Raw genomic sequence first — 20,863 nt, 5'->3', positions numbered from 1 at the left:
GAGATAAGAAAAAAAAGATTAAGATTAAGATTATTATTTCATATGTCATAGATTATCATAGATTGATTTCTGACCAATATATCGATAATTGCAGTATCGTCATATCGTGAGATAATTGTTATCGTGAGCTTTGTATCGTATCATGAGGTACCCAAGGGTTCCCACCCCTAGTTGATGTTGCTATTTGTATGTTTGTAATTAAAAGTGAATATGAGGTAGGCGCCTATAAGCTTTCTTGCTTCGACCAACTCCTTTTGAGCTTTCATTACTGTGTAATGATGTATCTTGTGTTTTGTAAAAAATGTAAATATAAATTGCTCAAATGAACCAAACTAAATTAAACTTCCCAGTCCTTAAATGGAGGATTACTTAAAATAAAATAAATATAATTACTGCAAAGCCTAAATATCTCCCATCACAAATAATTCATAAATATCCAAAGCAGTGGTAGTACTTTATACATATCATGTGGCAAGTCAATTCATTACTGCAGATTCCTAGTTTAATGAAAACCTAATGTGACCTATGTTTACTGATTATTTTCTTTGCTGACACATCTTAAATAGAAAACAAAATTAAATTACCTGTTCTATAACTTGTTAAAAATCGCACCCCCCCCAAAATAAAAATCCACACCATTTTTTAAAAAAACCTCTGGCAATCAGTCATCTGTCAATTTTGTTGTGTTTTGTGCAACACACTCAGCCTAAGGCTCAGCCTGAGAGCTGGAGAACCTGGTATTGATGTGGAAGGTGTTTTTCACTCTGGTTCCCTGGACAGGCCTGCTGCACAGCTAATGTGATTGTGTCTGCTTTCATTTCCTCTGCTGCCACTTTATTTCTCTTGTCATCATTTCCCCTCTTCCTGTCTGGACAGATGCTCGCGTCCAGGCTGACGGCGTATTTCCGCAAGAAGTGTGTGACAGTCACTGATTGCCGCGTGCGACTGATGAACGAGATCTTGGGCTGCATAAAGTTCATCAAGATGTATTGTTGGGAAGATGCCTTTGCACAGAACATTCACAGTGAGTGGCTTTCCAGGTCCAAAATGACTCCAGGTTACAGGCATTTTTTATTTCCGAGTTGTCACTTCTGAGTACTTTTTTTTTTAAAAAACTATAGAGTTCTTTTTTTCTTCTTCCTACATTCTCTGTATTCATAAGGCTGTGTCAGCTCATGTGAACAGGTAGGGTTAAAACCGTTTTTTGTTCTCATTGTGAAGAAACAAGATGACCCAGTTCCATGAGCACATCATTTAAAGTCAAAGCCACTGTAAATTAGTTTGCTTCAAAGTTAACTTAAAGGGTGTTTTGGGAATTATAACGCTTTTAAAAACCTATCCTTCAATTATTTTGTTAAAGTATTTATTGTGATTACATATTAGCATCATACCAAATTGGAAATCATTCTAAGAGCCAGTAGGCTTTATAAACAAAAATGTTTTTATTTCAGTTTCTCCTGTAAAATGGAAAAGCTGTATCTCTCTTTACCCTTAATGTTTGTACAGAAACAGACAAACCATCTAGATGTGTTCCTGCTGGGAAACGAGACGTACCAGCAGGGGCAAACACTTCTGTTTCACAGTGTGCTACTGGGACTAGATTGAAGATGTGCAGGGTATTGGTTTCAGTATTCGCTCCTAGTGAGCTCACACATCAATGAGGAACTTTATTTGGGAGATAGAATATCAGTCAGTGGGGTCAGAATTTGGGTGTGAGACTCTGACTTATCAAGGGTTGGTGAGTTTTAATGCCCTGTTGAAATGAAAGCTTCGTGTTATTCCTCTTTCACCAACACTTCTGTCTCCTTTACTTGCGCCTGTGGTGCCGCTCAGTAAATGTTACTTTTTTTTCTTTTTGCTGTCTTTGCATTTTTTAAACAGTCACTGTCTTCTCATCTCCCTGACAGCGGTGCGATCAAAAGAGAGGTCGATACTGGAGCGAGCCGGTGTTGTCCAGAGTCTCACAGTGGGAGTGGCTCCCATTGTTGTTGTGATAGCGAGCGTGTGCACCTTCACCCTACATATGGCTTTGGGCTATGACCTCACAGCTGCAGAGGTATGAAGACCATTTTTTCATATGTTTCCATATTGGAAGATAAAAATTTTCATCAACACGTCTTTCAGGAAACCTTTTTTTAGACTTTCCACTCAAAATAAAATATTTTTTTCCTTTTTGTTATTCATAACAATTCTCCATCTCTTCATTTTGTTTTTTAGGCTTTCACTGTTGTTGCTGTTTTCAACTCCATGACTTTTGCACTAAAAGTAACCCCGCTGGCCGTAAGGTCCTTATCAGAAGGTGCTGTTGCAGCCAAAAGGTTTCAGGTGTGAATGATTGTATTAATCCTCTGCAGACAATGTATAACAATTATTGAATGCAAAGCTGAATTATATAATTGTCTCCAAGAAGCACAGTTCTATTGGTACAAAAAGTATCTGCTGTATGTCACACTGCCTGATCCACAGTTCAAATGGTTAAGTTAACTCAGTTTTGGGTAAATCAAATGTGGAAAACTTGCACTGAATTTGGTTCCCTTGTAATAACATGAATGTTAATCGACTGCGTTCAAATTCTGTTCAGGCACTAATTACGACCTACCTAGAAATTGGTTTCAACATAATTGGTCCAGATTTAAATTATTGTAAATCATCACAAACTAGTTTAAACCAGATTGAGCTCATTTTTGGGTTCAGTTAAATGAGGTTTCACTATTTCAAACTGTTTATTTTGTGGTTAAAAAAAACATTGGACAATCAAAACTATAAGCTTGACACCTGCAAGGAAGAAATATGGTAATGGATTATCACCTGTCAGATTATAGATTTGATTAGATGAATGATCTGGATAACTGGGAACAAATTATGTAAGAAAGCCAGCAGACTGAACTCCAAGGATTCTGCCAAAAAAGTTTAGGAATGTTTCTGCACATTATGGACAGTCTGTCCTCAAACACACCATAAAAGTTGCATGTTGGTGAGAGATTGTTCAATGGGTCCAGGTGCTCTAACGCTAAGCACTCATTTTTCCAGATGATGCACCAAAAGGCAAAAGTGCTCCATGTTTTGGGAAAAAGTGCAGAAGCACCAACATAGTTTACATCCAAAGACAACATTCTTCAGTGCTTTGTGTGCTTACTGTCTGTGTTATTATGCTACAATTTACAAGTTGGATTAGTAAATTATCAGCACAAAACCCTCCATTTTTAACACTAAAATTCTGAATAACTTGTGATTTCACAGAGGCTCTTCATGATGGAAAACAGAGAGGTTGTTTTGGTCAAAGTAGAGGACTCTGGCAATGCGGTTGAATTTCAGGATGCTACTCTGGCGTGGGAAAAGGCACGCTCTGCTGCCATAAAACCAAATCCACCTGCTAAGAAACGAGGAGGCATGAAGCGTGTGCTGCGCAGGGAGAAGCTCAGTCTGTATATTACAAGTGACGACAGCAAAAACACCAAAGAAGGCCCCAATGCACAAAGTCTCCTTACCAACATGGAGCAGGAGAGTCCTCAAAGCACCATCTCCTCCACTCAAAGTATTCGACCTCCTCTTCACAAGACCCTGCACCGCATTGACCTTCGAGTTAAAATGGTAAAGCAAAAGTGTAATGTCTATTAAGGAGTTTTGTCTTTTTTGGGGAAGCCTTTACCCACATGAATACATTTGCTTATTGTATTTTTTATTTATTTTTTCCCCAGGGTTCTCTGGTCGGCATTTGTGGAGGTGTTGGAAGTGGGAAGAGCTCTCTTCTGTCTGCTTTATTGGGACAGGTAGTTTTTACCCAAATGTAAATAACCTATTTTTAATGAGTCTCTGCCTTAAGGGTTTACTACTTTTTATTCTTATGTTAAATACTGTTGCATTTGCTTTTTAAATGAATAAAATAAACAATAAAATGAAACATTCGACAGAGGTGTATAGGGTACTGATATTTCCTACTCAAGTAGAAGTACTGTTACTTGATTGAAATTGTATTCTAGCTCAATTAAATTGTACTCAAAGTAAAAGTTATTCGGTACTTTCACCACACACGTTTATTTTTGGTAATAAACCTTGCCACGGTTCCCTTGCATGCAGTAATCATTTCATGTATACATTTAAAAAATGAAGAAGAGATGAAATCTTGCACAACTGCTTTCCACAAAGGCATCTGTAAAAGAAATCTCAGGCTCTAAGTATAGCTACATTTATTAACTCTAAAACTGAGAAAATAACCAGCATTTAATGCTGTTTTAATGGCATGCATTACGTTTATTCTGATTGGTCGGCTATGATGTGATGCATTTGATTGTTGTCTGATCATATCATTTTTTTGTAGTTTCACAATGTCTGCTGATCATTAAAAAACAAAAAATAATAATTTACTCAGTAAAGGTTGGGTGTAGAAATGTAACAAATTACTTCTTTTAAAATGTACTTAAATGCAAGTGAAATTTCTGATTTAGAAATGTATTAAAAAAAGTACAAGTACCCATAAAAGCAACTCAATTACAGTAACGTGAGTAATCCGTTACTTTCACCTCTGCTATTTGATCATAGTAATTGGCATTTATTATGAGTTATCAATTTTCTTTTTTTTTAATCACAGATGACGCTGCTAGAAGGAAATGTAGCTGTCAATGGGGGTTTTGCTTATGTTTCCCAACAAGCCTGGATCCTCAATGACTCGCTAAGGGAGAACATCCTGTTTGGAAATGCGTACGACTCAAACAGGTACGACTAACTGTTGTAAAATGATGTAATTAGAAACTGAAAAAGACTGGAGGAAAGATGTACCCTAACATATATTACTGTTCCTACATCAGATACAGTGCAGTGCTGGAAGCATGCTGTCTTCTTCCAGATGTAGCTGAGCTTCCATACGGCGACATGACAGAGGTATCAGCTGTTGCTTTTGGAACAAACTGTCATAGATTGTCGGAGATGTTTCAACTGTTCAGGCCAACAGTCTCCGTTTGAATTGTAATGCAGCTGTTTTTTTTCTGTCCAGATTGGTGAAAGAGGAGCGAACCTGAGTGGAGGGCAGCGTCAGAGAGTCAGCATGGCACGTGCACTCTACAGCGAGAGACCCATACTCCTCCTAGACGACCCACTGAGCGCTGTGGATGCTTGCGTTGGTTCTCACGTTTTTAATAAAGCCATACTGGGTGCTGCTAAAGGCAGGACCGTGCTGTTTGTGACACACCAGCTGCAGGCAAGTAGAGTGGATAATTTACTCACACTCATTAATTTAGATTTACAATGTAAAAAATGCTTCTTCTTTTTTCCACCCCCTTAAATAATAATATGTGAAATGGGACATTTAAAGAAGCTTAGAAGTAGCTACACATTTAAAAGGCACTTTGACAAAAGTTTTAAAAAAGTTTAAAGCTGGAAGACAGAGTTTTTCAACCATGGGGTTGCCTGAAATGTCTAGTAACTGATAAAAGTAATTACTGATTAAAAATAGTCTGCCCCAGGGCAGCTGTGGCTACAATAGTAGCTTACCACCTCTAAATGTGGAGGGAAAAAATAATGCTTTCATTGTGTAAAGCGCTTTGAGTGTCTATGATAAAGCGCTATATGCATTATTATTATTTACTTTAATAACAACAATTATTCCATAAAATAAAGATATTAAACAATGTATTATTCACTCCCCCCACTTTTTTCATTCTTTTTTTAAAAAAAATTCTCTTATTCATGCCTTTTTTTGTGTATGTTTGTGTTTGCATACTGTATGTATGTATCTGTTTTTATTTTATTTTTTATTTTTTTTAAATTATTTTTACAATTTTTTGTAATTGGGTGCTAAGAGTGCAATTCTAACATTTAGAATGCATAATCATACCATTCAGCTGTACTTGTGTACCTGTATGTTACTAAAAGTTAAATTATTATTCATTTTCAAATTAAAACACTGAATCCTTAATTGTGTTCAGTACTTTCACTTTGTAAAATACAAATCTTGTTCAAATAAAATGCAGTACAAAGAAAAGAAAGAAAAAATAAAATAAAATATAGTATGAAAATATCTCAGCGTCTTGGCACTTCGTACACTAATCCTAGCTACTCTGTATTTGTTACATAGCATAACAAACATGATCTAAAATAAAATCCTAAAAAAAAAGCTTGGGAACTACTGCTCTAAGATGTATTTAACGTGTCATGTTCTTCCTCTGTTTTGATGTACTTTTTTAGTACCTGCCTCAGTGCGATGATGTTATCCTGATGAAGGATGGGCAGATTTCCGAGCATGGCACCCATTCACTGCTAATGAGTAAAGAACGGGACTACGCCACCCTGTTCAACAGCATGCAACACGAGGTGAGGTTGAGTGTTCTTGAATAAGGCATCTTTGGTTCCACTACGCAATAATTTTGAACTATTTCCGAGCTAAGAATTTTTGAAGCATCATGTGTGCGAAATAAATAAATGAAATAAAATTCATAGTTTTCATTCAAAATAATTCTACTGCTGCTAAAGATAATGTTGCCAATAATATTGGTTTGATTGACTTTCTTTGTACGATTGTCGTCACTTTTGAAATTCTAAAACTCTCACAACTTTCACCTTTTTGCCCCTCAGCGTTTGGTAAAAGAAAACTTTAAAAACAAACAAACGTCTGCTGCTGAAAGAAAGAAGGCTGACCTGGCTGTGGATGTTGTCAAGGTCGTAGCAAAATCGGAGATCAAAAGTGGAGGTAAATAAATACTTTGCCACTTTTTGTAGTGTCACATGTACACATATAACAGAGGCGCTGGGTATGAGAAATGTCTGTTGTTGATTTTCTTTCTTCTTTGGTGAAGAACGACTGATGAAAGCTGAGGAAAAAGGCTCTGGTGCTGTTGCCTGGTCTGTGTACGGAGCCTACATTAAAGCTGCTGGAGGTCATGGGGTCTTCGTCCTCAACATCATCCTCTTCCTCTCCACCACAGGCAGCATTGCCTTCAGTAATTGGTGGCTTAGTCACTGGATCGGGCAGGGCAGTGGGGTGAGTTGAGCAGCATTAACCTCCTACAATTTTAACCAACGCATCTCTTTAGCTTTCATTTAGCACCTGAAAGAACAATAACTGACATACTACAATAGGCTGTGGCAAATGAGTGTTAATCTGAATATATGCATGATTAATATTGCCACAGAATTGTAAATGTAATTAAAATCACTGGCCCTGAGAAACAAAAGCACAGTTGAGCGAGCACTGGCTGTCTTTAAGAAAAGTGCTGGGAACAGTAAACTGGAGCCAACTGGCTGATTACAGTGTGTATTTCAGTTATTATATTCTTTTATCTTACAGGAGAATGCGGTTCTAATTTCTTGCAGTTCTAATAATTTTTTGCTCCATCTGCCCCCAGAATGCATCATTACTCAGGGAGAATGAAACGATAGCGAGCAACAGCATGCGACTCAACCCTCACATTCAATACTACTCAACAGTTTATGTCATCTCCATGGGAGCTGCTTTGTTGCTGAAGACGATGAGAGGACTAGTGTTTGTCAAGGTGCGGCTTTTCATCATCACAACCACAGAAAAATGTCAAAACTGTCATCTGTGAGCTGTACAGTTTAAATTTTGCTCCCCTTTAATAGTCTTTGTGTGGTTGAGTGTGTTGCCAGCCCCCGCGGTACGTTTGCTCTGGTTCTATATAACCCATCCTGACATGCACTGCAAAGGTTAGGTCCCCACATTAATGTGTGCCACATAAATTGTTAATTCCTCATAGCTGGCTAATCTTTTTTTTTTTTTTTTTTTTTTTTTACCCCTAGCTGTTATAAGATCATTAAGTGTAAATTTTTTCCATTATTGGAGTTCATTCAGTCTCGGCTGCTACGTATAATTTTCATACAATCTCTGAAGTGTTCCCTTGTTCATCAGGTCATGACATTTATGTCACTTTCCCAGAAACTCATTAGAGCGTTTGACAGTTTGGCCTGTGCAAAGCAGAAAATAGCTGCACACCTCTGTGCACATATTTAGCTTATGGTGAGGTTTGCCTTTTTGTGCTGCAGGCAACATGCGAGCGCCACCGTATTTATCGTTGTGTGTTTGTTCTGTTTGAGAGGGAACACATCAAAGATTCACTTGAAGCTGTCATTTTAGAATGTTTTCTAATGTTGTTCATGCATGTCAGGGTTCGTGTTGATATTGTGTGTGTTTGTCTGTGGACAGTGCACAGTGAAGGCTGCCTCTGCACTTCACGACAAGTTGTTCCGTCGGCTCCTCCTCAGCCCGATGCACTTTTTCGACACCACACCTCTGGGTCGCATCCTGACCCGCTTCTCCAGGGACATGGATGAGGGTGAGGCACCATTTGTCGCGACGGTGAACCTTTTCCCTCAGGGCAATCAGTGAAGTCATACTGGTTGACAGGATGGTGTGGTTGGGCGTCATTTACTTATTTTTTTGTCTTTTAGCAGGATTACTTCAAAAGTACTTAATGGATTGTGACAACATTTTACCCAAAGAAAGACTTTACCCCATGGAAGATTCCATTAAATTACGTAGGGGATCTGTATCAATTTACTGATTCTGGATCAGTTTCAAAAAGCCAAAAATCTTCATCTCTCATAATTGGCAAAATTTCAAAATTATTATGCATTTGTAATTGAACAATATTTATGAAATGAGACTGTTATGTTGGGTTGGTGCCTCAATTACCCCACTGAGTTTCATCTGGATTGGATCCGGATTACAGATTTCATCCCAAAAATGGGTACCAATCGTATCATAGGGATGGGCAAAAATCGATTTAATAGATTTATCCAATTTGTAGTTAAAAACAATTTTTATTTTTCAAATTCGAGTTTTTAAAAAAAAAAAAAAAATACAATAAATTTCTTTTTAAATCTTTTTAAAAAAAAATTCCCCACCACAGTTTTTTCGGACTTTTTTGCGTTCCGTCCTTGTGGGGTTACCGTAGCACGATGTGAGCCAGCCCCCTCTTTGTTTACATGTGTTTACCCTTTGAGTAGGCTATATGTGTGCCACAGGCATGATTAATGTTTTATTCGCACTGAGATGCTAAGGAAAGAGTTTATTATTTTTTTAATTGTAATGTTTTATGTTATAAAATATGTAGTTATTTGATTTCTTATTCAGAAAATTTGAGCTACTTTGAAGTTGCTGTTGCACTTTTGCTTAAACCTGGGTTAAAGCTTGAAATTGTTAAATGACAGAGCCTCATTTCCTCTTTATTTTGGGATTGTTTGATACATTTTAACTCTTGAAAACAATCACAGCAATAAAGTTGAACTTTTGACAATATATCTGATGTCTGCAGTAATTTTTAAGTGCATTAAAACAAGAAAATTGAATCGAAACTCAGATTTTTCTTTTAAAAAAAATCAGAGATTTTTTTTTTTTTTTTTTTTAAAGCAAAATTGCCCAGCACTACTGTGTCATTATTAATGGGGATAAAGGAAGGATTTAAAGTGTAAACGATCATGGTACCATGATCAGGATATCACTGATACAGAGATAACTGCCAATACCTGACAAAGACAATATTTGGCTCTAGTGCTCTTGTTTTTGAATTCTTTTATTTATAGATTTGTCCCCTATAATGCAGATCTTCTTTATATTACAATTTCTCACATATACAGAACCATTAAGTTAACGAAACAGCTATGGATGCTTTAATATGCTTCAATCATGTGTATGTATTTATTTTTCCTTTTATTTTTTTTAATTCTCATAGTGGACGTGCGTCTGACCATGCAGGCTGAAATGCTGCTGCAGAACCTGACCTTGGTGTGCTTCTGCATGGGGATGGTGGGCATAATCTTCCCCTGGTTTCTGATCTCAGTCCTGCCTTTGGGGATCTTCCTCTTCGTTATCAACCGGGTTTCCAGGTCAGACATTCTCTCACTCGCATCATGTGTGAATATGTTCAACCAAGTACCCACATCCACTCACGTTATAAATGAAAAAAGGCTAGAAATCAAATCAATCTTTGTCATTGCACATGTTACAGAGCAACAAAATTACGTTTCAGTTTAAAGAAGTGCAATAACATTGTAATTTAATAAACACTGTTGACTTTGTGTTGGATTCGCATGTAAAAGAAGACCCGATAGTAATCACGTCATTTGTATTATTTGCTCTTTATCGACAAGATTTGGCATGCCATTCATCACCGTAGATGGATAATCTACTTTTCACTCAATACTACAAAGCAATGTGTTCCTTGAATTTGTGTTTATTTCTTTTTTTCTGGTTTGTTGGTATGATTTTGTGTGGTTTCATGTTGTCTAATTGATAAAAGCTGGATTATGTAGTTTTCATGGTTTAAAGTTGCAGTCTGCAACTTTCAGATCCCTCTCACACTGCTGCTCTCTTGCCCTGCCTCCAAACTTTCCAAAGTCCCTCCCTCAGAGGAGCTAACAAGCTAACGTTAGCCCGACAGCAATATCACAGTAATGTGACATGCTCTGTTAAAAGCACATTACTGCAGCGCTTCTCTTTTAATGTGCACACACCAGATTCTAGCAGCAGCAACACAGTGTCACTTACAGCAGCCCACACGGAGGCTGCTGCGTGCACATGTACAACACATGCACTACAGAGTTCTAGTGTAACAATTATAAATCAAACATAATGTAAATCCAGCAGAAGTAATTACCTTTCAAGCAGAAAAGCCAATTCCATCTTCTACTTGTCCAGACCATACACTGTAAAAAAGACGGCGCTCCAGCCACCGGAAAGGGGCGGGGACTGTGAGCAACAGCTGTCAGACAGTCCATCAAACACAATCCTGGCTCTGATTGGTTCCTTTTACTCGGTCACGGTGCATTCTGGCAATCTGCCAAAGGCTGTAGGAGCAGCAGGGGGGCTCAATGAGTCTGTTTTTTTTGTTGTAAAGCTGTCCTTACATAGTGACAGCTTTAGCAAATATGATAAAAAGTCACTTTTATAAGAGTTACCGACTGCACCTTAACATTAGAGGTGGAACGATACACTCTGCACTATAAAGCTTCAAAATGTGATGGAAATGATTCCTATCATGTTAAATTGTTGTAAATCCTTGCTGTTTTCTTTATTATTATAAAAGAATCCAAAGGCAATTAGTTGCCAATCATCAAAAGTAATACAAGTTGAGGTAATTAATGGCTCAGTTGTGAATGAAATACTGCAATAATCTTCTACCACTGAACCTGTTGAACTCGACTGGTTACTTTTTCATAGCCACACTCACGCGGTAATCATTGTTTGTGCACCTCCAGCAATCTTCTCCGACTCCTTTTCTAGTCAACGTTTTCTCTGCAATTGTGCAATAAAAGTGAATCCACCAAAGGGAACCATAGCTACTTGGTGTCTTGGGAAATAACCAAGATATCTTATTTCCTCTATAGGTGAGATTGGGAACATTGTTTCTCATGGCAATAGTGATGGGAGTCATATTATTTCCACTATATGAGAAGAGTATGGCTCCATCACTACTGCTGTGTAAAGTCTGCCTTACATGGATGAGATTCACATTCAAGATGGAGTTTACTGTTTTATCATTGTCTTGCATTGATGCTGCTTTTTATTGTCAGACCACAAATCTGATTTTTAGTTTTAATTTTGCTGAAATGTCGTACTAGTATTGTAATTCCTGTAGTCAGGGTTTTGATTAAAAAAAAAAAAAATGAAGAAATTAACATATATTTAAAGCTGTATAACAGCAGGAAATATTCTATCTTCAAAAGTTACAACATCAGAGGGTAACTATGAATACTGTATCCCGCTGAGTCTCCCATTGAAATTATCCACGTTTAAAGCAGCTTTTATTGCCTACGGTGTAAACATGTTTGTTAGCGCTGCCTCAAAGCGGCAGAGGCTCATGTTCTCTTTTCTCTTCCCGGCTTTTATGAGCAACCCACATGATTCATTGGACACCCGTAAATACTGTGCACTATCTATTCGGCCCTGGCACATAGAAGTGGAAAGGGACCAGACCTTTGTCAGAGAACCTCTGCTTCACATAAATGTGGAGTTTCTCTCACCCTCAGGTTGTTTCTGTGTGATGTCATTCATTGCTTGGCACGTAACTATCAAGAAGCAGATAGTTTTTCCTGAGAATGTTTTTCTTACTCAACACATCATCATCTTTTGAGGTGATGCTGTTTACCGTTTCAATATTTGCCTGCCAAGTGTCAATATGTGTTGTTTGCCGTTGCCATGTTTTAAGAAATAGATTTTTTTAAATAGGAAAAATCGATCTACACTCGCCTTTTATATTTTAGAATAGTGACTGAGTACGCTCTACACATGCACGCGCACACACACACACAAGAATCCCAGCCATGCACATAGCATGAAAGGAAACCATAGTATCCTGAAAAACCAGCATGCAATTGAGAAAATCATGCAGACCTTTGAGTGACTTGGGATCAAACCCCAGTGTTCCAGTTGGGAGGCCACGGGAAGGATCAGGTTTAAGTTGAGAAGTTCACATCTGCAACACAAACCATTTATACTCTCGTTTGAATAACAATGCACACAATGTAGAAATCCACAATTATTTTACAGATTTGACTCATTCTGTCACCTAATCTATACCCAGAGGTGACAAGTAACGATGTACAAATATTTAGTTACTGTACTTAAAGAGTACCTAAACCCCAAAAAACACTTTTTTTCTGCCAAATACAAATATATTTGGGTATTAATTAATGTTGTTGATTGATCCTGGTCCAATTTTCAACATTTTAGTCAAAGGTACTTCAATTTAAAATGTCAGTGACTGCCCTCTATGGGTTGAAACCCTAATTGATTTTTGCTATTGGCTGAGAATGAGATCATGTGACGTTTTGGGACCATCTTGCATTAAAAACAAGCACAGTTAGCCCCTCCCCTTTTATAAAAACCAGCACCTGTGCGATCTAAAATCTGTGGCGAGTAGGTTGGATTAAGAGAATAGTGAATAGAGGTATATAGAGTAATGAGTAGCTAGTTTACATAGCATAGATTGTTCATTGGAGATTTTGTATTATAGACTGGGTGTGTCTTAACTGCTCCAGGAGCCCCGCCCATAATCAAGACAATTTTAAAATTTCCTTCCTAGTAGCAGGTCAGGAGAAATCAGGGGTTTAGTTATTCTTTAAAGGTCCCATATCATTCTATTTTTCACCCATCTCCATTTTTTCTAAGAACCCAAAAACATAGTATTTGAGGTTTATTTTCCCAAACTCTCCTGTTTTCTAGAGTTTTAGCTTCTGAAAAGTCACTTTCTGAGCAACTCTACACAAACAGGCTGATTTGCTGACTTCCTCCTCCCCGCACGGTGACGTAGGCCCAGAGGACGGCCTGCCCTCCTCCCACCCACTCCGTAGCCGAGCTCATGCTGTTTTATAAACACGAGACAGAGCGTGGGGGCGGGGCGTTTACTGGTATATACATAGACTGTAGAAAATACATACATAGCACTGCACGAAGGATGCTGAAATGCTCACCTTTGTAGGTGTGTCTGTTTACATGTCAATCACGGCAGAGAGCTTCTTGGAGGCGCGGCTTCTCCAGCTCAGTGCCGCGTCAAATTTGTCATTAAAGTGGGAACGCGTCATCAAATTGGAGCGAGGTGTTTGGGCTCACCCTGCAGTAAGAAAGGAGCAAATCACCCTCTAACTAACGATTGAGGGAATCAATGAAAAAAACACTTTGGGCATGTGTATAAAGCGCAAATAGCACTTTGTTGATGTTTAAAGCACAGAAAAGTTGATTTAGCTTAACATGGGCCCTTTAAGTCATTTTTTCTTGTTTGTACTGAACTTGAGTATTTATTTTTTAGGTGACTTTTTACTTTTACTCTTTACTTTTTTAAACAAATATCTGTATTTTCTACTGCTTACATTTTAAAAAGGAGCTTGTTACTTTTGCGACCTTGTCACTCAAACTAAACATGCCACTACCCGCTTCTGCTGCTTGTGAATGGCTTTTCAGCAAAAAGGCACGTCTCCATTCCAGAAACCTGGAGAACATGATTCTCTTGAGGCTAAATGAAAAATGTTGATAGTTTCAGCTTTTTTTGTTTGGCAGGTAGCTTACCTTTTTGGTTTTTTAAAATGTTAAACTCAAAGCTGCTCTGGATTTAATTGAGCGTTTGCATTTTTTTTTTTCTTTGACACATTTTATTTATTTATTATGAGTGCTAAATTCTCCAGGTGTTCAAAGGTAACATATTTAACTTCCATGTACCAGTTTTCTACAAGTTCTTTAAAAAATAAAAGATATGGAATTTGCTGTTTTAAAAACCCTGTCCTATTGTTGAAGGGACATTTATTTTACTTTTTACGTAAGTACATTTAGTAGCATGTACTTTTTAACTTTTACTCAAGTAAGGGAGCAACTTCAATACTTTTACCAGAGTCATTTTTATTCAAGTATCAATACTTTTACTTGAGGACTGAAGACTAGTACTTTAGTCACCTCTGTGTATACAGTACCTCTCTGTCCTGTGTATGGATGGATCTCTTCTTGCCTGTTATGGACTGTTTGGGGAAATTGAAGAAGAAAAAATAACAAAACCATGTCTTTGTCTGTTTGCTATTGCAGAGTTCTGATCCGTGAGCTGAAACGGCTGGAGAACATCAGCCAATCACCATTTACCTCTCATATTACCAGCAGTCTCCAGGGACTCTCCACTATCCACGCTTACGGTAGAGGACCAGACTTTCTCCAGAGGTACATATGATGGTTTATTTCTGCAAGGCACCTTATTAGACCTTTCATCTTATCTTTCCTTTCTGTTTTCCCTTCTCCCTTCAGCTAGTAAATACATTATATTTCACACTAAATAAAAATAAAAATAAGAAACACCCCTCAGCAAGAGTAGAACCTGATTTGTTTGCTTTTGCAGAAGTGGACTCAGTATTTTTTTATCCTCCAGATATCAGGAACTACTGGACACCAACCAGGCATCCTTCTACCTCTTTAGCTGTGCCATGCGTTGGCTGGCTGTCCGCCTGGACCTGATCAGTATCGCCCTTATCACAGCTGTAGCACTTCTCATTGTCTTCATGCACAATCAGATACCTCCGGCTTATGCAGGCCTGGCCATATCGTACGCTGTTCAGGTTGGTAAACGACGTTCAACACCCAATATATGCAGAGCCCTGCAGAAAAGCTTGGCATGTTAGTGTTTGGATGATCTGCACTGAGGAAGGACTGTAAAGTAAATACTGTCTAAAAGACATTTAAAATATCTATATATACATATTAGATTTATGTCCTTGTGTTGCTTTTCTGGCCTTACTGTTTTATTGTATTTTTAACAAAAGCCGAATTTGGTAATTTTCCGATATGCAAATATTTATTTTGTTTATTTAAACTAGATTCCAGGAAATTTTTGCATTAAATTGAAACAAAAAAATGGCATCCACACAACTATCTCATATTCCTGTGATTTATTCACTTTATCTTAATCACATTCAACACAAATTAAATAATAAATCAAGAAAACGTATTCTACCTCACTGCACTGACTACAGGATGGCTGCAGCTCAGTGTCATCGATGTTAATAGCAGCCAGTTTAATCAATGTGACCACAATACCGGCTTCACCAGGGGTTGCACATGGCCACGTTAATAAAACCTCTTTCTGACTTGTACTTTGTTCTGTGCACTGGAGGCTCACAGGTCATCTTAAGGTTTCATTAATTTCTGTGCCTAGTGGCAGCTTGTGTGCGAACAGTGGCCATAACTGTATTTGATGTCATATTGGGGGTATTGGAAAAAAGAAGATGAGCGATTAATCACAATCCATAGATTGATTATTTACATTTTTAAAATTGTAACAATAATCAGGCAAATCCACCTTACTTGTTTATTTTATTCACACTATACAATATTGAAGATGCTGTGAGGTGTAACTCATAGAGGAAGTAAAATGATTAAGCAGCTGACTGATGTTAAATGGAAAAAAAATAATTGGAAATCGGTTTGTAATTGAACCGAGGCTTCAATCATCTGAATCGTATCAGGAAATTGGGCTGATTGCTCACCACTATGTCATGTCCTAATGTAAATGCTTTATCGTAAGTGGCCAAATCACATCCTTCACTTGTCATTCCATATAGAAACTGTTATTAAGCTATCTTCACAGTTTTATTCTCCCTTTCCTTTAAAAACAAAAACAAAAACTATCTTTATTCGTTTTTTTTTTTTTTAAACAAATGTATTGTGTGATTGTGCTACTGTTTTAAGGATGCACTTTTTTCTTCTACTTGCATCTGGGAAATGAGTAATGTCAGCTTTTAATGAAAGAAACCTATAATAGTGCATTAAGCTTTTATTTTATGCCTCATGGTTCTTTTGAGTTTTGCTTTAGCAAAAATGTCTAAACATGCAGGGCAGTAACCCTTCAGGATCAGTTTAAGCCTGCAGAGCTTGATCACACATTTATTAGATTCAGGTGCATCAGAGAAGTGAACATCTAAAACCAACAGCGCTACACGGAGGAGTTTAAATCGATTAACAGGACACTCATTAGCGATGATTTTGCTTATCAGGCTGTTTATTGTTTTTTAGCTGTTTTAATGCTGCAGTGCTGAAAGGAACATGACAGACAAATGACAGTTGCTTTGTGTTAAAATTGTGAGACATTTTCCATCATTAATTGTTGGAACTTTCCACTTGTGCTTTGTCTTGCAGCTGACCGGCTTGTTTCAGTTTACTGTGAGGCTGCTTTCAGAGACTGAGGCTCGGTTTACATCTGTTGAGAGGATCAATCATTACATAAAGGTAAGTGCATTGATTAGCTCGCTGGGGAGAGTGCATTATGGGACTATAGATAGTCGGCCTGGGGTTAAGTCTGGGAACAACCTAAGATTAGGGCTGCTCACTTAATCGAAATTCGATTAAGATTTTGATTATTACACCCAAAGATTACAAAAATAACATAATCGAGAAAAACAATTATAAAAAACAAAAACTTTTTTTTTTTTAATTATTTTATTTATTTATTTTTTTTACATATGTTTTATTCGCCTAAATAAAACAGACCCACTATTTCAGACATCTACAAATAATAAAGCTTGGCACACACATTAATACTAACATTGAGCTGTTTAACCCATGCACATGCAAGCTCCTCCCCTCTGCCCCGCCCCTCTCAAAGCTAAAGCTAGCCTGCAGACTAACACGAGGAAAGTTGTTACTCATGGTCTTGAAACATGGCAGAAGAAACGCAGCAAAAACACTTGGTAAACAAGCAAGGCAAGTCAAATTCTCTTCTATGGAAACACTGTGGGTTTGATGATGAAGACCTAGAGCAAAGACACATCATGTGCAGGAAGTTTGTTTTGTGCAAAAGTGAGCATACTTGGATTTAGTGTTCGAAGGATTTTATTCATGTTTAAAGAATATATTTTATGTTTTTCTGTACAAAAAATAAAAAAAAAACTTGGTTGACAAATAATCGTTTGAATAATCGTGATTTCAATTATGACTAAAATAATCGTGATTATCATTGTTCCTATAATCGAGCAGCCCTAAATAAGATCAGTGAAGGAGAGCAAATATTGTCTGTGTATGGAGTTGTATGACAAATGCATCTGTTCAACACACACAACCAGTAGCAGCGCTGGAATTTTGAGTGTAAGTGGGCCATTAAAAAACTGGATGGGTTTTGCATCTACATAGAGATTAAGAGATATAAATGCCACTGTCTCTCTTTACCTCAGAGTCTAGAGAGTGAAGCACCCAAACGGAGCACAGAGATGAACACTCCTGCCCCCTTTTGGCCACATGATGGAAAGATCACCTTCCAGGATGTCAGGATGTGCTACCGTACAGATCTGCCACTGGTCCTCAAGGGCGTGTCCTTCACCATTATCCCTGGAGAGACCATTGGGATTGTGGGACGCACAGGATCAGGTTATTCCACTTTGGTGCATTCACTTGTCAGTAGCATCTTCAGGTATAGTCTCCCTTAACTTCTTTTTCCTCTGTGTTTGCAGGAAAGTCCTCTTTGGGAGTAGCTTTGTTCCGACTGGTTGAGCTCACTGGAGGCTCCATTATCATTGATGGGATCAATATTGCACAAATAGGCCTGGATGACCTACGCAGCAAGCTAGCCATCATTCCTCAGGAGCCCGTGCTCTTTATTGGTACAGTCAGGTGAGCCAGTTATTATCCTTTCTTCCTTTTTATTCATCATATATGTGATTTATAGATGATGGTAAACAAAGATGATTGAAAAGGATCCAAATACTAATAATGGTTTTACTTTAAGCCCCCCAAACAGGAAGATACACACACACACATTCATTATATTTTGGCATAAAGTTTAATTAGATCATACCAATTCTTAGAAACCTGGGAATAAATGGAAAATTATTTCCTTACCTCTTTTTCTACAGCTTTGTAGAAGCTGTAAAATGTGTTTTTCTCTCTAAAAATGTGAAGCATGTTATAGTTGGATCACTTTATTGTCAGTAAACTTTTTAAACTCATGCCTTCATTAATTTTCACTGTCTGCTGAAAAATGTCTTACGGAAAAGTGTTGCATGTCATTTCAACTGGCTTTACAATTAAAACTAAAACTGTGCCAGGTTTTGTGGAAAATAAACGAGAGACGAGAGGGATTTAAAATAAAATGGCAGTTTAAAAAAAAAAAAGAAAAGAAAAAATAAATCTCGCTTCAAGCTGATTTGTTGGGTGTGAATTCATTCAGCTGGAGCAAGAAATGCTTGTTATCACGATTGGGTATATTGCATGCCGAGTCTTAATATGAAAACCACATATTGAGTCCATTAGATGAATATTTGTTTCTCCTTGGTAGGAGCAATTTGGATCCATGGGATCAATTCACAGACTCTGAGATCTGGGAAGCTCTTGAGAAAACGCACATCAAAGATATGGTAAGTGCTGCAGTGTAAATAATACACTGTACGACTGGACCAATTGTCCTGATTCCTCTGTTTGGCCTCGTCTTTAGATCAGCCAGTTGCCCCATACGCTCCACTCAGAGGTGACGGAAAACGGTGACAACTTCTCAGTCGGGGAACGGCAGCTTCTCTGTGTGGCCAGAGCTCTGCTGAGGAACAGCAAGGTGCTGATTGGACCCTCCTGTAGCTTTAGGGGGTCATTGTTTCAGATTAGTGAATACACAAATGAATGAAGATATTCATACAGTAAATGGGATTAAGGCTGGCAACTTTTATCACTACGTACAGCAGATGAGATACTGCTTCCACCTAGTGGTCAGCTTCCTTACTGCAGCTTGTAAAGAGTTGAACTTATTAAACCACATATGTCAAACTCGAGACCAGCGGGCCAAGTTCAGCCCACCAGATCGTATATTCTGGCCCGCAGGAAGAAAACAGTTTTTGTAACTTACCATATAAGTTGTAGATAAAATACAATGGGGGTTGTAATACTATGCATTATTTACAGTGGTATTAAATCGGAATTATTTTTTAAAAGCTGGAAAATTCTCACAAATTATCTATTTATTCTATCATATTCATCTGTAATGGTTTTAGCTTGTTGAGATATATGGATGTTAAACTAAACAAACTATTGATTCAGTATATTTTACATTTATTCCGAATGGTTTCCTGTGGTAATGTCTTGGCTTTTTGTTTATTTTTAGATTCTAATTTTGGACGAAGCGACAGCAGCCATCGACACAGAAACCGACCGTCTTATCCAGAGGACCATCCGCTGTGCGTTTGACAGTTGCACCACTCTCGTCATCGCACATCGCCTCAACACTGTGATGACCTGCAGCAGGGTCATGGTGCTGGACAACGGCCAGGTGCGCACAAATGCAGCACGACTCAGTGCGCATTCCGGGCCTGTTGGCTGAAACCAATTTGCCATGTGAAATGCTGTTAATTTACTCCACCCAGCAGTGACTATGAGCTGATGGATGGGATGAGACAGGTCACATTTAACCTAAGTGGTTTTCCAGGCCCACTTTTGTCAGTGGTCGACAGATGCCTACAACCAGTTTCTTTGTCAGCATTTAACCGTGGAACTATGTTAAGTTCAGCCCTCTAAGGATTTATCACCTAGATACACTTTAAAACAGAGGTGGGCAAGTTCTGTCACAGCGGGGGCCACAAAAATGTGTTTGTTTGAGCTAAGGGCCACCATATCAACATTCACGTCAGTATTTAGAATAATGACCAATCTGAGCATTAATGCAGCAAACAGAGTTTTTATCGTAATTGTGTGTTTTTCTGTCATTCTGTGTATGTTGGTGTTGTCTTACTTGTGATGATTGCATTGTGTGCATTTGTGTTGTCCTTTTGTGTATTTTTCCTTTCAAATGTATGTTTTAGGAGTCATATTGTTTTGCTTGTTTGTTAGTACTGTGGTTTGCAGAGTCATTTTTTTTCTGTTTTTGTTGTTTTTTGTGTACTATTGTCATTTTCTGTAAATTTGAGCATTTTTGTTGTCGTATTGTGTTGTTTGGAGTCATTTTGTGTATTACCATTGTCTTTTTGTTGGTTTCTGTAGTAGTTTTGTGTGTTTGAGTATTTGTATTTTTTATTTATGCATTCGTGTTTTTGTTTTGTGTATCTTTTTCAGTCAATTTATATGTTTACTTTGTGGGCCGCATAAAATTAGACTGTGGACTGCATGTTGGAAATAAGCCATAATTTAGTAATACAGTCCCCAATTTCATTATTTTCAATGTGTTAAAGGTGATCAATGAAAGTAGGATTTGCAAAACATTCATATTATTTCAATACCTTTGGTCTACCTGTGACTGTGTTAAAGAGAGAGACGACCATTCATCCCCAAACCAGTAAAGAGAGATCATTTCCCTAGTGTTTCCTGGGCTTTTTCCCAGTTGGACTCAAAGGAAGGGGACTATGAGTCCTAAAGCAGCTCGTTATGGACCAGCAGTGGCTCTGCTTTTGGCTCCTCCCAGCCAAAAGCTCAATA

At 37.9% G+C, this 20,863-nt stretch overlaps 1 protein-coding gene across 2 annotated transcripts in view; it reads left to right on the top strand.

The window, feature by feature from the left end:
* Positions 1 to 20,863, top strand: part of wu:fb13g09 (multidrug resistance-associated protein 5) — a 34,767-nt gene that overhangs the window by 11,477 nt on the left and 2,427 nt on the right. For both annotated transcript variants that reach the window (XM_028459388.1, XM_028459389.1), the window contains 22 exons: positions 877 to 1,024; positions 1,908 to 2,056; positions 2,218 to 2,325; positions 3,241 to 3,591; positions 3,699 to 3,770; positions 4,589 to 4,713; positions 4,806 to 4,878; positions 4,991 to 5,194; positions 6,181 to 6,306; positions 6,568 to 6,682; positions 6,789 to 6,973; positions 7,338 to 7,484; positions 8,153 to 8,282; positions 9,681 to 9,834; positions 14,519 to 14,647; positions 14,853 to 15,039; positions 16,616 to 16,705; positions 17,647 to 17,839; positions 17,923 to 18,082; positions 18,747 to 18,825; positions 18,903 to 19,016; positions 19,560 to 19,724. In XM_028459388.1, the coding sequence (XP_028315189.1) occupies positions 877 to 1,024; positions 1,908 to 2,056; positions 2,218 to 2,325; positions 3,241 to 3,591; positions 3,699 to 3,770; positions 4,589 to 4,713; positions 4,806 to 4,878; positions 4,991 to 5,194; positions 6,181 to 6,306; positions 6,568 to 6,682; positions 6,789 to 6,973; positions 7,338 to 7,484; positions 8,153 to 8,282; positions 9,681 to 9,834; positions 14,519 to 14,647; positions 14,853 to 15,039; positions 16,616 to 16,705; positions 17,647 to 17,839; positions 17,923 to 18,082; positions 18,747 to 18,825; positions 18,903 to 19,016; positions 19,560 to 19,724 (3,204 nt within the window). The remainder of the gene's footprint in view (positions 1 to 876; positions 1,025 to 1,907; positions 2,057 to 2,217; positions 2,326 to 3,240; positions 3,592 to 3,698; positions 3,771 to 4,588; positions 4,714 to 4,805; positions 4,879 to 4,990; positions 5,195 to 6,180; positions 6,307 to 6,567; positions 6,683 to 6,788; positions 6,974 to 7,337; positions 7,485 to 8,152; positions 8,283 to 9,680; positions 9,835 to 14,518; positions 14,648 to 14,852; positions 15,040 to 16,615; positions 16,706 to 17,646; positions 17,840 to 17,922; positions 18,083 to 18,746; positions 18,826 to 18,902; positions 19,017 to 19,559; positions 19,725 to 20,863) is intronic.

This window comes from Gouania willdenowi, chromosome 10 (genome assembly GCF_900634775.1).
Source record: "Gouania willdenowi chromosome 10, fGouWil2.1, whole genome shotgun sequence".
Lineage (NCBI taxonomy): Eukaryota > Metazoa > Chordata > Actinopteri > Blenniiformes > Gobiesocidae > Gouania > Gouania willdenowi.
Note: the sequence above shows the minus strand (reverse complement) of the source record. Positions and strands in the feature narration are given on the sequence as shown.